This window comes from Girardinichthys multiradiatus, chromosome 5, assembly GCF_021462225.1.
Source record: "Girardinichthys multiradiatus isolate DD_20200921_A chromosome 5, DD_fGirMul_XY1, whole genome shotgun sequence".
Classification (NCBI taxonomy): Eukaryota; Metazoa; Chordata; class Actinopteri; order Cyprinodontiformes; family Goodeidae; genus Girardinichthys; species Girardinichthys multiradiatus.
The window spans coordinates 14,868,560-14,886,788 of NC_061798.1; the positions used below are offsets into that span (position 1 = coordinate 14,868,560).

At 41.8% G+C, this 18,229-nt stretch overlaps 1 protein-coding gene across 1 annotated transcript in view; it reads left to right on the plus strand.

Moving 5' to 3' along the window:
• The window catches only part of zcchc7 (zinc finger, CCHC domain containing 7), a 67,099-nt gene extending 50,093 nt beyond the window's left edge, over positions 1-17,006 (plus strand). The window contains exons 8-10 of the mRNA XM_047366950.1: positions 12,659-12,754; positions 14,574-14,691; positions 15,740-17,006. Coding sequence (XP_047222906.1) covers positions 12,659-12,754; positions 14,574-14,691; positions 15,740-16,359 — 834 coding nt within the window. The 3' untranslated portion in view covers positions 16,360-17,006. The remainder of the gene's footprint in view (positions 1-12,658; positions 12,755-14,573; positions 14,692-15,739) is intronic.
• Positions 17,007-18,229: the final 1,223 nt, after the last annotated feature.

The window sequence follows — 18,229 nt, forward strand, 5'->3', positions numbered from 1 at the left end:
GAACCCCATAGAGAATCTGTGGGATATTGTGAAGAGAACGTTGAGAGACTCAAGACCCAACACTCTGGATGAGCTAAAGGCCGCTATCGAAGCATCCTGGGCCTCCATAAGACCTCAGCAGTGCCACAGGCTGATTGCCTCCATGCCACGCCACATTGAAGCAGTCATTTCTGCAAAAGGATTCCCGACCAAGTATTGAGTGCATAACTGTACATGATTATTTGAAGGTTGACGTTTTTTGTATTAAAAACACTTTTCTTTTATTGGTCGGATGAAATATGCTAATTTTGTGAGATAGGAATTTTGGGTTTTCATGAGCTGTATGCCAAAATCATCCGTATTAAGACAATAAAAGACCTGAAATATTTCAGTTAGTGTGCAATGAATCTAAAATATATGAATGTTAAATTTTCATCATGACATTATGGAAAATAATTAACTTTATCACAATATGCTAATATTTTGAGAAGGACCTGTATTGTATTTTCAGAAGGTAAATCTATAAGAGCATGGTGTGTGTGTGTGTGTGTGTGTGTGTGTGTGTGTGTGTGCGTGTGTGTGTGTGTGTGTGTGTGTGTGTGTGTTAGGACCTGCTGTAACCTATTTGATATCCCCAGGTTTGTTGTGTTGGCATGATGAAACAATAACAGTGTTCAAAGAAAATTTTAAGAAAACCCTGAATCATGCCGTGGTAATCATAAGCATCAGGAACAAATAAATGATTGTTTTCACAAAAGAGAAGTATCAAAGTTGATCAACTACACTAAATAAGCTTGCTTTTTCTTAAATTCCTGACGATCAAAGCGGGAATCAAATGAATTGTTTCCTATCAGTGTGAGGTTTTAAGAACAGGAAGAGAACAAATGCAATGCATGCATGGACAGATGCAATGCAGTTCTGAAATGACCACTGTGCAGATTTTAGTGACCTGCTGTTTGTGTACTGTCTGCATGGAAGCATGTCATGATTGTACATTAAATGTGTCCATGCATACATGTAGAAACACATTAACTGTTTGAGCAGCTCTGTCCTCTCCTTGCATAAACCTACTTCAACCTGCTTCTTTAATTTTGGACATCTCATTGTGGCTTCATCAGATATTGCCTGCATCTGTTATGGTGTGTTTCTGTAAGCTGCATGGAGGGGAAAGCATGCAGAGTAAGATCTAGAGAGGAGACAGGGTAGGAGATGGAAAGGTGGGATGTTGAGGGAGGGGTGGGAGGACAGAGTGTATTAAACTGTTGGACGGAGACGGAGAGTGACTGTGAGCGCACAGCAGCTGATTGGTACAGGTATGTCTGCGTGTGAACATTGATTGGCTGCTACTTAGGTGGCAGCAGTGACACCTGTACGCTGGTGTTTATCGATCGGCAGCTTTGTCTACAGTGGTGTGTGTTTATTGAGCGGATTTTCTCATCATGCTCCTATCAGGGTGGGTGTGCATTGATCTTTTCCTGAGGGACAGGTGTGGATGTGTGTAATGTCGTCCTTCTCCTGTGGGGGAAAAAAAAAACCTCTTGCCCGACTTTGAAATAAAGCTGTTTGAACTCTCCTCTCTCCCACCTGACTGCCCTTCTTCACCTCATCATTCACAGTGTTTTACCTCTTTAATACATTTCTGTCTCAGTAGACATGTTCAACACACATATGCCCATTGTTAGGCCAAGGTTAGGACGTTTTGTCCCTTAAATCCTTTTATGTTCACTCAAAGAAAGTACTGTTAAATTTCTAATAAGGGTGAAGAATTCATGGTAACAGAAGGCTCCTTCAGGATGTCAATGTTAAATTAAAGCACTTGATTCAAAGGTAGGCTGGTTGTTTCTTTTTCTTTGTGGGGTTTTGGTTGAACAGAGTAAAATAGTGCCTGTAGGACTTTGAGAAAGTCACAAAGTTACCTCCAACCCCCCCCCCCCCTTGTTTTTTTAATATAAATTGACCAGTTAAAAAAAATTTAATGACTAAATAAAGACTCTGGGTCAATTTCCCCTTAACAAAATCATACCTCCAATTTGTTGTCAAGCCAAGCTACTTCCACTTCTTAACCATAAACAATTTTGTTAATTGATTTCATGAATTAATGACACATTTTCATAAAACTGCTTAAATCTCTGTCTAGTTTAATTTGATTGTATATTATTATCTGAAGGTTATAATATGTTTCCATTGATTGTGATTCTGATCCTGTTTGGGCCAGTCGACTCTTACATGATATGACAGATTATAACCCCTGATCAATCCAAATTAACCTTCTGATGGTAGATATTATTTACAAGAGGCATATAAATACATGTCCTCACAGCAGACTAAGTAGATTATAGAAAATTACCCTAAATCGGCGGTTTTCAAACTAGTCCCCCTCTGGCGGGTATGAATATGCACATGGTCAGTACGATGGTTCTGGTCAGGTACCAACGGACCAGCACTAAACCATGTTTCAGCTGTTTAACTTATTTTGATTTATCATTTTTTTATGTCTTGTGAGTAGGCAGCTTACCTCGTGCCTTGTTTTCACCACTTCCACTGGTCCACAAATGCATTGAAACATCTTCCATTTATCACTTTACAGTTTTAAGATATTTTGACTTCTTTTTATCTGCCACCAGCCTGGTTAACAAAGCCCGGAAACCACCCTGACATTCTCTCTTTCCCCCACACCCCCCCTTTTTTTGCTGATAGGACACCTGTAACCTGTAACTCTATGCGTTACATTAACGCTCAGCTTGGACTCCTGCTTACTTGCACAATGATCACCTGCACTGTTGTATTGCTCTTGCATCTTATACTGCTCTATATTTACTCTCACTCACTTAAAACTGTGCACTTATATTTATATTATATTGTAGATATGTTTGTACTGTTTAATTTGTATTGTATTGCACCGACTACGCCAAAACAAATTCCTTGTATGTCCAAAAACGTACTTGGCAATAAAGCTTTTCTGATTCTGATTCTGATTCTGATTCTATTTATGCGTAAGAGAAAATAAAATGCCTTATTTAAGACACATAAATTGTAATTTTTAATGTTATTTTAAAATGACTTCATTGGGGATTTGTTTTCATATAACCACATTTCTCATCTCTTCTGGACTTCTTCTGTGTAAGACTGTGAATCAGTGAGTCCATCGTTCTGGCTCCAGCCGGGTTTGGGGAGTTCAGTTTGCTTTGTGGGGATGGAGCACCATCCGGTGGCCGATTAGGGAAATACTTTCTGGTTTTTTTTTGTTAGATTTTATTTATTTTAAATATTTTTGTGTAATTTTATATCAATGTGTTTTTAGTCCATGTTTAACTGTTATATTTTTTTATATGGATAAATACAAAATGAATCAAATGAATCAAAAAACGTATTGGTAAACTTGCTCACATGAAATAAGGGCGTGCTGACATTTCCATGACCTGAGCCATTCTGGCATTAAGTCGTCTGTTCTTCTAGGAATAAAGTTCTGACCTTCGCTATACCTTCCCCCGTCCTCCTTTCTCTCTATGGCTGACCGCTTTCATTCGTTCTTTTAAGAAGGAGCACAATTCAAATGGATTTCCTGTAGAAATCCCTTAAATCCTTTTCTGTGCAGAAAGATGTTTTTGCTGCCTCATCATTGTACAGTACAGACTGTTCTGGCTGCTCCTCTCAACTCTTTATTCGCCTCAGACTGACAGCAGTGCACACAGGCCAGGTAACAGTGCTTCCCGACAGTTTTCTTCTGATGCAGCGGCCCACTAACAGACAGTCGATAAAGTCATGCATGTTCATCTAATTAGTGAAACAAAAGAAATGTGACCACATCTTTAATTTCAGGTAATATTTGAATAAATTATCAGACCTGTGCAGATGATTTATTGAGCACAGAGCTGGTCCAAGGCTGTATGGGGCCCTAAACGGAGTTTATTTTTTGTAGACCCTTCATTAATATCCTTTTTGTACAACCATGGTTCAAACATAAACAAATACGCAATGCCTACCATTTTTATTCTCTAAACAACAACAGTGATCCAGTTGCGTTTACTTCTATGCACTTTTGTAGGTGTAATAAAACTCGAATAATGGTACCTACTCTTGTTAACATGTGTTTTGATTCATAAATAGGGATAATTCTATTTTTGCCTGCAGCTCATGTTTCTCTTTTGTGTTACTGTCATAAAGAAAAAATCTGAATTGGTCAAAATCGATCGGTCAGACCTCAAAGAAGGCCTTGGCATTGGCCAGGAAAAGCCAGCTTAGTGTATCTCTGAATTCAAGTGGTCCCGAGGGTCCTCAGCAGGTGCATGGCTTGCTTTGCCTTGACCCAGCTCTGATTGAGCAGTTCAGGGACCAGAATTATTAATCTGGTAATAAAAATAGTTTAAATTCAGATAAAAATGAAAAACCTAAATAAATACGTACGGATGGAAAGCCTTTTGGAGGAAGACAGCGCCCCAACTTTCTTTATTCAGACTTCCTTCAATAGGCTGTTGCATACATATATAGAACTATAGGAATGCACACACATTGCCCACCCACACACTCATGCACGCACAGGTGCAGTGTTATCAGAGGTCTTGCAGGCGTTGCAGGCCATTGTGGCTTTTTGCTTAGCAGGATGGTGTTGATTTTGATGTGTGTTTGGTTGGCTGAGATGTAAATTTAGGGTTTAACGTCCCGCCTGGTGCCTATGCGACTCTGTCCATCTGTATGTAGTACATCTAAATCCCCGTCTCCGGTGTCCACATGTGCCGTCTCTGTCTGACTGGTGGGGAATAAGTGGGTACCTCCATAAAAACATGGCCTCACGCTGGTGACAGCAGAGTGAGGCTTGTGGGCTCTGCATTGAGTGCTAAGAATAGAATGCGTACAACTTGCATTTGAATGGGTTAGCTTGTTTCCTCTGTTCGACCTTCCACGGTGTGACCAGATTACCGCCAGCTCCTGCCCCAAAAGAGGGTTTTTCTCCAGAGGTGGCAACCCACCCTGCTCCACCCCTGCATCGTATTGTCATCACGGCTCAGATCTTTTTGTTTATTTTATTTTATAACAGTGGAAAAAAAAAATCAGATTTCCTTCAGAGTTGCTGACTGACGGGAGGAGATACAACGTTCTTAGTGGACTGGTATCATCTTTGAGTACTTAGGGAGGACCTCATTCTGGTTCTGAAAGGCAGCAAGAATCAGATCTTGGTACTAAGGTGACCCACCTCCTCTCTGGTGTACATCTCCGTCTTAAACAAATTATTTTCCTGAGTAAAAGTCATTATGTTACTTTGCTAGTTTAACAATGAGAGTTAGAAAAAAAATGAGATTGAAGGGGATTAAAAACGATGCATCCAGTGCATTATTATGTTGCCTCTGAGAAGATGTTTACCTTCCAGGTATTTCTTCTCACCCTGAGTATAATCCTCCTATTTACCTAATATGTACACACTGGCATGCTTCTCTCCCACATGCCACAGGGGCATGTTTGCTTTGGTATGAGCCCAGTAGTCTGATGTTGGGTAGTGGAGCTGCTGTATATGATAAAGCAGGCAGAGTTGGTCCCCTGAGTGTCCAGTAACATATGCAAACCTCTCCCTATTGCTGCAATAATATATGCAAAACAGTGCTGCTGGTCCCGGCCCCCATGCTCCCACCAGCCGTTACTGTTCAGATCCCACCCCCTCTCCTCATACACACTCACTCAAGCCTGTTTGCTCCTCGGATTTTGTTTGATAGCTCTGTGTGTGTGTGTGTGTGTGTGTGTGTTCCTTCAGATTGTAGTTTGTAACAGTCAGAGCTTTGTGTTGGCTGAAGGATTATCACAGCTTTGCCACCAGCAGCCAAGGCAAGGAGCAGGAGTAGAGCGGGGCTTAGTCAGACGCGACGTATGTGAAGGGACAACTGTGGGAAAATGCAGTTGTGTGTGTGTGTGTGTGTGTGTGAGGGACGGTAAGAGCACTGGTGTGTTTGTGTGTGCACATATGAAAAGCTATGGATGGTCGGATGTGTGTGTCCACGCAGTAAAGCCCTCTGGATCAACACAAACATCCTAAAACTAGCCATGAGTGTTTTTTCAGGGTTCAGTCTACTTTGAGGTTGTCCACCTTTTCTGTTTCAGCAGAGTTGCAGAAGCTCCATGTGTTGCAAAAGCACGGCTGTCCTTTGTCTGAGGTAATTGGAGTCAGATGTGGTTTTTGTAGTTTCCTTCTAATTTCTGAGGATTCCAAGTTTAGAAATAGACTAGGGGGCTGATATGACTTTTTGACAAGATTTTGATCATATGTTAGCAGGACTCTGAAGAATGTCACTGGATGCTGAGGAGGTAATTCAGACATCTGATTCAGTTTTTTTTGCACAGAGGCACATCTGAAAGATGTAGGACATGGGGCCTCGAGAACAGGAGTTTGACACTCCTGACTTAGTGTTTATAAAGCATCGGTAAAATGGCTCCAATTTTAAAAATAGCAACCCATATAAACATCAGGAGAGTGTGGGCACTACTGATGCCAATAAGACTGTCTGTATTTCTGCAGGAAGATTACCTAAAAAGATTATTAGATTTTTACAGGACCACCACAAATAAACAGAACTTTGTGCTATTTGGCTAAATATTTTACTTGGATATCTGTTAATTACTTAAATGATGGGAGTGCACCTATCAGACTTTCTCTAGTTGATACAATTTATAGTTTTTTTTTCTTTGGTCTGATCTACATTTTCTGACCTTGACCCAGATTTTCACTCTAAGGTTTGTAACACATAAAAGAAAAGAAATGCACACCAGGTTGCGGTTTTGAACCCCAGTTTATGCATTAAAGTGTCTGTCCCTGACCATCGTTTGATTTTTATAGAACTCAGTAAATTGCATCAAAGCAGATGCTGCTGATTGAAGTATTTATAGAGTAAAAATAGTAAGTTTTTAGGTTAGATACATTTAATGAAGCAGGAAAATGGACCTGTCAATCACCAGTCAGACTTTGTGTTGTAGTTTCATGTAATTGAGTGTGAACATTATGCTGATGACTCATGCTATGAAGAGTCCAAGATACTTTTCTGGTGAATAGGCTGTTGGCTTTAATTACTACTTTGAAAATTCTTACGGCCTTTTTAAAATGATCCAAAGCATATACAGTGTGGAGAATTTTGTAGGTTTTCCCATTTGCAAAGCATGAAGAAGTCGTTAATTTTAATTATAGGTACTCTTCAACTGTGAGTGAATCTAAAACAAAAATACAGAAAATAATATTTTGTGATTTTTTCTTTTAAGTACTTTCAGCTCCCTCCAAAGATTTTCGATTGGGTTCAGATCTGGAGATCCAGGACCTTGAGATGCTTCTTACGGAGCCATTGCTTAGTTTCCCTAGCTTTGTGCTTTGGGTCACTGTCATGCTGGAAGATCCAGCCACAACCCATCTTCAATGCCCTTACTGAGGGAGGTTGTTGACTAACATCTCCCGATACATGGTCCCATCCATCCTCCCCTCAATAAGGTGCAGTCGTCCTGTCCCCTTTGCAGAAAACCATCCCCAAAGAATGATGTTTCCACCTCCATGATTCATGGTAGGGATGGTGTTCTTGGGGTAGTATTCATCCTTCTTCTTCCTCCAAACACGGCAAGTGGAGCTTTGACCAAAAAGCTCTATGTTTGTCTCATCAGACCACAAAACCTTCCCATTCCTCCTCTGGATCATCCAGATGGTCATTGGCAAACTTCAGACGGGCCTGGACATGCGCTGGCTTGAGCAGGGGGACGTTACGTGCGCTGCAGGATTTTAATCCATGGCAGCGTAGTGTGTTACTAATGGTCTTCTTTCAGACTGTGTTCCTAGCTCTCTTCAGGTCATTGACTAGGCCCTGCCGTGTAGTTCTGGGCTGATCCCTCACCTTCCTGAGGATCATTAATGCCCAACGATGTGAGATCTTGCATGGAGCCCCAGACCGAGGGAGGTTGACCGTCATCTTGAACTTCTTCCATTTTCTTATAATTGCACCAACAGTTGTTGCCTTCTCACCAGGCTGCTTGGCTATTTTTCTGTAGCCCATCCCAGTCTGGTGCAGGTCTACCATTTTATCCCTGATGTCCTCACACAGTTCTCTGGTCTTGGCCATTGTGGAGAGGCTGGAGTTTGTTTGATTGAGTGTGTGGACAGGTGTCTTTTCTACAGATAACAAGTTCAAACAGGTGCAGTAAATACAGGTAATGAGTGGAGAACAGGAGGGCTTCTTAAAGAAGAACTAACAGGCCTGTGAGAGTTGGGATTCTTACTGGCTGTTAGATGATCAAATACTTATTTCAAGCAATAAAATGTAAATTAGTTACTTAAAAATAACACAATGTGATTTTCTGGATTTTTGTTTTAGATTCACTCACAGTTAAAGAGTACCTATAATTAAAATTAACGACTTCTACATGCTTTGCAAGTGGGAAAACCTTCAAAATCAGCAGTGTATTAAATACTTGTTCTCCCCACTTTAGCAACTTTGAGCTAAAATCAAATTTTTTGTGTGTGTAACCAGCCTTTGGAATATATTTTGCTTTCATTTATTATCGGTGTTAGTCCTGTTTTCTTTGGGTTAACACATAACTTTCACATTCACTCAAACAAAACTTAGATTTCATGCAGAATCTGAAATAGATCCCACTTGCCTACATGGTTGGATAGACTATCAGTGCATAGACCTTTTCCCAGTTTAAGAGACAACTTCATAACTTGAACTGTACTTAGCAGCATCGGCTCTCAGACTGGGAGACATACGCTAGTTAGTAAAGCTAAAAAGCGAGAGTCTTTTAAAGAGACAGATTATTGTGCTTGGCCAACATAATTCCATAAATTGGTTTGTTAAACAACCGCCAATATCTAACAGTTAGATATTGGCGGTTGATCTTTTGGTGGCTTTGAAGCATGACCAGATATTTACATACATACACTATATAAAACACTTATTTTATTATATAAAAAACTTATTTTTGTCTATCTAAGAATAAATCAGATTTAACTTTTCCTGTTTTAGGTAAGTTAGGATTAACAAAACAAATTTTGTTTGCCAAATGCCAGAATACAGAGATCAGGTCTTTGCTATGTTCACTTCAAAACCTTGACTTTTTTATCCATAAGCCAATTTGAAGATTATTTGTTATACTTGGGGTCATTGTCCATTTGGAAGATCCACTTGTGCCCAATCTTTAACCTCCTAAGTGATGTCTTGAGATGTTGCTTCAATATTTCCACATAATGTTCTTTCCTTGTAATGCCATATATTTTGTGAAGTGCACCAGTCCCTTTTGCAGCAGAACACCCCCACAACATTCAATTCAATTCAGTTTATTTATATAGCGCCAATTCACAACACATGTTGTCTCAAGGCACTTCACAAAAGTCAGGTACATACATTCCAATTAATCCTAACCATTGAACAGTGCAGTCAGATTCAGTTATTTATTCAAATTAGATAAAAAGTTTTTCTATCTAAGAAAACCCAGCAGATTGCATCCAGTCAGAGACTTGCAGCATTCACTCCTCCTGGATGAGCATGTAGAGACAGTGGACAGTCACTGGCGTTGACTTTGCAGCAATCCCTCATACTGAGCATACATGTAGCGACAGTGGAGAGGAAAAACTCCCTTTTAACAGGAAGAAACCTCCAGCAGAACCAGGCTCAGTGTGAGCGGCCATCTGCCACGACCGACTGGGGGTTTGAGAGAACAGAGCAGAGACACAAAGAGAACAAAGAAGCACTGATCCAGGAGTCCTTTCTATGGGAAGGAAAAGTAAATGTTAATGGATGTAGCTCCTTTAGTAGTTTCACCTAGAAAGAAAGAACAGATAAACTCTGAGCCAGTTTTCAAGGATAGAGTCTGAAAGAGAGCATATAGAGTTTGTTACAGTTAAGCTCAGTCAATCGCCATGTCTAGGAGAGAGAAAGGGTTAAACACTAAAAGACAGGGCCATGTGGATCATTGGTAGAGGGTGAGCATTAAGTTGTTGCCAGCAGAAGCTCAGACGATGCCCCTCTCCAGAAAGGTGTCACAGGTAGACACAGAGCCAGACCAGGTGTAGCTTCTAGGAAGAGAAAAGAGAGAACAAAGTTAAAAGCTGAAATAACAGCAAATAATGCAAAATTGGAGAGTAGTGTTAGAATGTAGAGAAGAGGGTGAAAGTGGTCATTATGTCCTCCAGCAGCCTAAGCCTATAGCAGCATAACTACACAGATAGTTTTAGTTCAGATTATTTAGTTAAACGGCGCTTATTTACAGCAATGTCGTCTCAAGGCACCTCACAAAGGGTCCCACTGATGGTCATTTTTATACTAAAAACCACAAAGATTGGGATACCTCCCTCTGTCAGACTGATTATAACCATTGGAAAAGAGAAGAGGTCATACAGGTAGCAGAAATGGAGGATGTGTTTGCACTTCAACCATAACTGAGCCGGTTTAGGTTAACCCTGACTCCCCATTACTCCAACCAACAGGGAGGGAGGAAGGCTCCCTCCCTGATAACCTAAACCACTCTAACTATAAGCTTTATCAAAAAGGAAAGTTTTAAGCCTAGCTTTAAAAGTAGACAGGGCGTCTGCCTCACGGACTAAAACTGGGAGCTGGTTCCACAGGAGAGGAGCCTGATAACTAAAAGATCTGCCTCCCATTCTACTTCTAGAGACTCTAGGAACCATCAGTAAACCTGCAGTCTGAGAACGAAGTGCTCTGTTAGGAACATATGGACCAATCAGATCTATGATGTATGATGGAGCTAAATCATTAAGGGCTTTATATGTGAGGAGGAGAATTTTAAATTCTATTCTGGATTTAACAGGGAGCCAATGAAGGGAAGCTAAAATAGGAGAAATATGATCTCTCTTTAATTATCATCAGAACTCTTGCTGCAGCATTTTGAATCAGCTGAAGGTTTTTAACTGCATTTTGTGGACATCCTGATAGTAAAGAATTACAATAGTCCAGCCTTGAAGTAACAAATGCATGAACATGGTGCTACTTCCCTCATAGTTGGGATGGTGTTCTCAGGCGTGCAAGCTTCTCTCTTTTTCCTCTCCACGAAATGATTAACTTTACATGTCTCTCAAAATTAAGGTTTAGTCTGACCTCATTTGCAAACCGTAATCTGGCTCTCTCATGTGGCTTTTGGAGTAATGGCTTCTTCCTTCCCGAGCAGCCTTTCAGCTCATGTTTGTTGGATAATGACCTTTTCTGACCAGCTTCAACCAGCTTCACAAGGTCTATTGCACCTGTTCTGGGGTTGATGCACACATTCTGACCAAGGCATGTTCCTCTTTGGGACACAGAAAACCATCAGTATGATGTCAGAACTGTGTTCATACAGTGTATGTAAATATCTGGTTCAAACTACATATATGTCAAGTCATGCCTCCAAGACTGTGAGAAAGAGACCAAACAGTTGTGGTCTCCAGTTGTGGGTTTGCCCCTGTTTAGGTCCTCATGATGGGCTCTATAAGAGTGGAACTATTACAGGGATAAATGTTCCTCCCGTTGATTTAATATTAGTTGAGACAGACACACACATTCAGAGAAAGCTTTTTTGCCAGCATTTCACACAACTATCCCAGGTTAGTGGATGAATACAAGGGGATTTAATTTCTTCTTTCTCCCTCTCCTGTGCTTTGCTTCATTCAGTCCATGTCCTGGATCAGACTGTGTTGAGATAACACAAGCCCAAGGTCAGGGAGGAAGAGACCTACAGCCAATTTACATGAGAGATGAATGGGAAGGTGGGGGTGGGGGCGCGGCTCGGCTCGGCTAGAGACCGGGACCTTAGGGTGCACATGCAAGTGTTAATATGTGTGTGTGTGTGTGGTTGTGAGAGGTCTGTGATCTCCTGGCCTTTGTGATGGAGATGGACCCGGCAGGCCCGACCCGATAATGACGCGACGCTCTAATAGTATTCATCCCTTCTACCGCAAAACTACTCATGCGGAAAGGAGCGGGAGAGAGGGGAGAACAAGAAAAAAAAAAACAAATGTGAGGGGTAGATGTTGGTTTGCAGGGGTGTGTACGGATGGGGGGGTTAGGGGTGCAGGTGGGAGGGGAGGTGAGCTGAGCTATGTTTAAGAAATGACGAGGGCCACGAATCATTTGTAATCTCAGAATCAGAGCGAGGGAGAGAGGCGGGGGACCATAGGTGTGACGGTGTGTGCAGCTTTGGGTTGTGTGTTTCAGAGAATGGCTTTGAGCGTGCGTGCGTGTGTGTGTGTGTGTGTGTGCGTGTGTGTGTGTGTGCGCGTGTGTGTGTGCGTGTGTGTGTGTGTGTGTGTGAGACATTAGCAGTAAATGCACTCGGCCTGTGTCTCCTTTCTCTCTCTTTATCAGTGTATATTTGCTGTGGGCGCTGGAGCATGGAAGGCTTTCATCAGAACACCGGCCCATAGGGGACGGGACCCTGTGTCCAACACACACACACACACACACACATTTACTTATCATACAGGGTCATTACAGGCCTCTAACTATACCTTGGTAATCAGCAGTTCATATCAGCGACCATATTCAGCCGTCCTTAACAATGGAGAGCATGGGAATGATGGCAGAGGCGAGAGGGACTGGTAGACAGCCGGAGGGCTGAACCTCTGTTTTATTGTGTCCTGTTTGTAGACAAAACCCAAACAGATGGTGAATTAGTAAAAGATGTTGGTTTTATAATTGCAGTCCGGTTTGATTTACTGCCTTTCTCTCCTCAGACTAAGAGAGGTCCTCCTGTGAAGCAGCAGGGAGACGACCGCGCTCAGTCTCCTGCGTACTGCTACAACTGTTCCAAGAAAGGACACTTTGGTCACGTGAGTACCTCAATGTCTCTTTGTCCATCCAGGTTGGGGTGTGCATTGCTGGTGAAATTATTCACACCCCTTTTTCATGTAACAGCCAAAAATGTCTGCATTTTATTGGAATGTTATGACCTACACAAAGTAGTGCATAATTGTTAAGTAGAAAGAAAATGACACATTGGTTTTGACCTGTTTTATTTTTTACAAAGGAAAATGTGAAAAGTGTGGTGTACATTTGTATTCAACCCTTGCTACTTCCCTACCTCTTAATAAAACCCAGTGCAACTAATTGCCTTCAGAATTTATCACTTAGTAAACAGAATCCACTTGTTTGTAATTTATTCTCAGTTTAAATCCAGTTTATCTGCGAAGGTCTCAGAGGCCACAATATTAGTGAACAAACAGCATCATGAAGACAAAGCAGCACAGCAAACAGGTCAGGGGGGAAGCTGTGGAGAAGTTTAAACATTGTTATGTTATTAAATGATATAACAAGCCTTGTTCATCTCATAGAGCAAGTTTTAGTCTATCATCTGAAAACAGACAGAATGTGGCCCAACTGCAAAAAGACTAAGCCTAATCTGACAGGACAGAGCAGAAGATCATTCATCAGAAAAGCTGCCATCTGATTGTGATTCCCACAATCAGATGGGGACATCTGTTGGCATAATAACTATTAGTTTTTTATTCCATCAGTCATGCAGTCTACAAACTACACTGAACAAAGCGTCCTTACTGAGAGACATGGTGGTGGAAGCATCATGCTGTGGGTATGCGTTACTTCAAGAGGACAGGGAAGGTGGTAAGAGTTGGTGGGAACATGGCTCGTGTTAAATTCAGGGCAAATCTAAAAGAAAACCTGTTAGAGAGTCTGAAAGATTTGAGACTGGGTCAGAGAGTTTCACCTTGCAGCAGAATAATGACCCTAAACACACAGTCAGAACTGCTGGGGGTGGTTTAGATCATGAAGGGCGTGTTATTATTCTTTCACCTTTAAGACCTTTACTGGCTAGCAAGTAGTTTGATGCATGTGATCAAGCATTGTTCTGCATAAAATCGTTCTTCTTAAAAGTAGCAGTAGGTTTGGGAGTTTATTTTGAGCCTACCTTTATCCCAGTGGTGTCCAGCCATCAGTTCGTGTGCTTTGGGTTTTTCACCAGAAAAATGATCCCAATGAGACCAGCAAGGCCACCCCTGAATGGCTTAAATAAAAAAAGAAGGTTTTGAAGTGACCTAGTCAAAGCCTGTAATTAAGTGTAATTGAGATGCTGTAGCATGACATGAAAAAATGGATTTAGCCTTTAAATCCCTCCAATGTGGCTAAATAAAAAAAAAGATCTGCAAAGAAGAGTGGGCCAAACCTTTTTCCACAGTCATACGAAACGCTCTTTGACAATTATTGCTAACTCTTGATTACAGTTGTTTCCACCTACAGTAGCACAACCAGTTATTAGGTTGAGAGGGTATCAACCTTTTCACATTGTGTAGATTGTTTTTGGTGGTTTTGTCTAATTAAAATGAACTGTGATCTGAAACATTTAGGTTAGGACCAGCTTATTAATAGCTATGCTAGCATGTAACGTTTGCTTATGTTCAGAGATAAGCCTTTTATTTACAGCATCCTCAGGTTTATTGCCCCCAAAGTCTAAAAGTCTGTTTTTGTCAGGATCAACCTTTGGTTAGAATATAATTAATTCAGGAGCAGTCAGACTCTTGTCAGAATATAAGATCCTGTACTTTCCTCCAGGTTGACATGTTCCTTTATAATTAAATAGGTGGTGCATTAGCTGTAATTTCCATGTTAATGTGTGTTTGTGCACACGTTCCTCAGGAATGTACACGGCAGAGGATGTTCAGTGGGGTTTATCCCACCTACCCATTCATCAACCACTATGACACTGTGGAGGACATAAACCGCAGACAGCACAGAATAAAGATGAAGTTTAAAGGTAAGTTACACCCAGCCAGTGGAAAGCCACACAAACAATTAGAGCTTCCACTAAATACTATTCTTGTCCCCAATTAATTTGTTGATTGATTGTTCAATTAACTGATTTAATCTAAGTGAGAACATTTCCAAAAAAAGTTCACAATTTTATTTTAGAATATTTCACCAGGTTGGAACATACAGAGAGAGGACTCCTTGACCTTTCCTCTTTGCATGATCTCTCTTGATCATCCAGAGTCCTGGGTCCTCTCTTATACTCTCTACTCTTTAGCTCTGATGGCTCAGATCAAGGCGATGCCATTATAGAAGGTGGATTTTGTGTCCAGGGATCTATTTCTTTGTTGATTTAGCCAAGTTTCTCGGATCATTGTATTCTTAAAAGACTCAAAAAGGATGTATCTTCATTTTCCTGACAGGTCTTTTATTTAAAATATTCAGCGATGACATGCATTCTAACAGGATTCTTTTGGCCTTTGGTGGAGAAACAGTCCCACAGCCTTACAAATGCTCCAGCTTACTGAACAGTGGGCATGAGGGGGGTTTACAAATATTTATCCTATTTTTTTCCCCTGTAGCTGCAGAAATTAACAGGTTTAGGCAAATAACAATTATTAACTTAGAAAGATCAATTTACATGTTCCAAAACTTAATGACATCTTTTCTTGTCTTTCCCATGTTGAAGAGTGCCTAAGAGAAGGGGTGTCTGTGTCTCGTCATGTTTATACCCCAGAGAAACAGGACGCCATGGGTCAGTGATTAGTAAAGAAGTAGAGATAAAATGCTTAAGTTGCCTTTAGGTGATATTCAATTTTTTTTTCCCATACAATGTTCTCAATTTAAAGGGTGAATTCTTCTAACATTTTCAGTGTGAGATTCTGTTGCTGCAATAAAAGCTGAATTCATTTCAAGGCACATCTTCTACACATCTTCACCTGGGGTTCCAATAAGTGTGGAAGGCACTATAATTTGCGCTTAATCCTGCTATATATCAAACAAAGTAAAAATCATTTGAGTCCCTAAACTTTCCCTTATTGTTTTTTTTCCCCTAGATATGAGAAGAAATGGCATGTTGTCTGATGCATCTCCAGGCCCTCTAACTCCAGGACCACCAAAGAAGAAACAAAAAATCAATCATCACAAAGACAGCCCCCACCATAAGCATACGCCTCACCAAATCCCAAACAGCTACAGACAAAGTCCAAACCACATCATCTTTAATGAAGATGACTTTACTACTTATACACCCAAAATTAAGACAGTTAAACTACCCAGAAGTGGTGGCAGTGCCAAACCATGGAAGCCTAAAAGACCCGTACCTACCACAAAAGACCCACTGCCTTTGAGTAAACTAGTTGTTGATGAAGCAGATGACTTTCCCAGAGGGGGGCGGCCTCAGGGAAACAAGGAGGAGAGAATGAAAAAGAAGAAAAGCTATAAAACAAAACAGGTTCCCCTGTCTATGTCAGAGCGGCACAATGACTTGAGTCCAGACCGTGTTTGCATGACTGGAAGAGAGAGGAGTCGGGGCCCAAAATCAAAGAATCAGAAAGGAGAGAAGAAACGACAGAGGAAACATGGCCACAAGACAGCTAAAAAACAACTGGGTGGACCTATGTATCCAGAAGACGATAATCTGTTTCTCATTAAACAGCGGAAACGCAGCAGATAGCAGCAGTGTGGGTTAGGGGTAGCTGTCACAGCCTGCAGAGAGGATCTTTTGGAAAAATTGGGTTTTAAAGCATCTGAACTGAAGTCAGAATTATGACATTCAGTGCCTTTATTGGAACAGTTCACAAGCAACATTTTGACATACAAGTAAAAAAAAGGCTGGACGAAGTAGGATTAAAGAAAGCTGATTCCATTTAACCCCTGTCTTCATCATTCTAGCTCACTGTAATCTACCTTTATACGGCTGCACTATATCGGGAAAACGTGCAGTTGAGAAATTATTGTTAAATGTTGTAAAAACAATGTTGGTTGCAAACACCCTACATTTTCCTCACTCTTCTCTTTCTTTTCTACTCATCACAATGTGGCCACCACTCTCCGTGGGTTTTAGCATCGTTTGAATCCATGCAAACCGCCAGATAAATGACTGGCATTCAGAGTGTAAACGCAGGGAACCTTAAAAAATAATAAAATATTGTATACAGTTATAATTGATTATTATACTTATAGTAAGATCTAAATGGGCTGATGTATTTTGTTTTTTACAATTTCAAGTGTGCATTCTCCCACTGGTTTAAGTCAAAGCTTTCAAGCAGCGGATATTGCTGTAAATGTTCAAATTGTCAGTAAAATGGTTGCTCCTTTGAATCAGTTCGTCAGTTCTTTAACTTCTTTGTGAGAATTGTTACTTGTTAACAATTGTCATAAACTGGAATGAATTAGTTTATTGATGTGGCTAGGGTTGCAGTAAGGCATTTCAAAGGTTCCTGTTTGTTTCTACACCGTGAAGTTAATTCGTTGGTACACTCTGACTGGAGTACCGTAATAAGCTCTGCTCTAAACACAGCTTGTTTTTCTCTGGGAGCTAAAGTAAAACTCATACTCGTCGTCTTCCGCTTCATCCGGGACCGGGTCGCGGGGGCAGCAGACTCAGCAGAGACGCCCAGACGTCCCTCTCTCCAGACACCTCCTCCAGCTCCTCCAGGGGGAGCCCAAGGCGTTCCCAGGCCAGCCGAGAGACATAGTCCCTCCAGCGTGTCCTGGGCCGTCCCCTGGGCCTCCTCCAGGTGGGACGTGCCTGGAACACCTCCCGAGGAAGGCGTCCAGGAGGCATCCGGTATAGATGCCCGAGCTCCTCACCCTATCTCTAAGGGAGTGCCCGGCCACCCTTCGGAGGAAGCTCATTTCAGCCGCTTGTATCCGGGATCTCGTTCTTTCAGTCATGACCCAAAGTTCATGGCCATAGGTGAGGGTAGGAACGTAGACCGACCAGTAAATTGAGAGCTTTGCTTTTCGGCTCAGCTCTCTCTTCACCACAACAGACCGGCACAGAGTCCCATTACTGCGGCAGCCGCACTGATCCGTCTGTCGATCTCCTGCTCCATTTTTCCCTCACTCGTGAACAAGACCCCGAGATACTTAAACTCCTCCACTTGAGGCAGGAACTCCCCTCCAACCTGAAGAGGACAAGCCACCCTTTTCGGTCGAGTACCATGGCCTCGGACTTGGAGGAGCTGATCTTCATCCCAGCTGCTTCACACTCGGCTGCGAACCGCCACAGCGCGTGCTGTAGGTCTTGGCTAGAGGGGGCCAGCAGGACCAGGTCATCTGCAAAAAGAAGAGACGAAATCCACTGGTCCCCAAACCAGAACCCCTCCGGCCCTTGGTTGCGTCTAGAAATCCTGTCCATAAAAGTTATGAACAGGACCGGTGACAAAGGGCAGCCCTGCCGGAGTCCAACATGCACCGGGAACAGGTCCGACTTAGTGCCGGCAATGCGAACCAAACTCCTGCTCCGCTTGTACAGGGACCAGATGGCCCCTAATAAAGGGCCCCCGAATCCATACTCCTGGAGCACCCCCGTGGTGCCC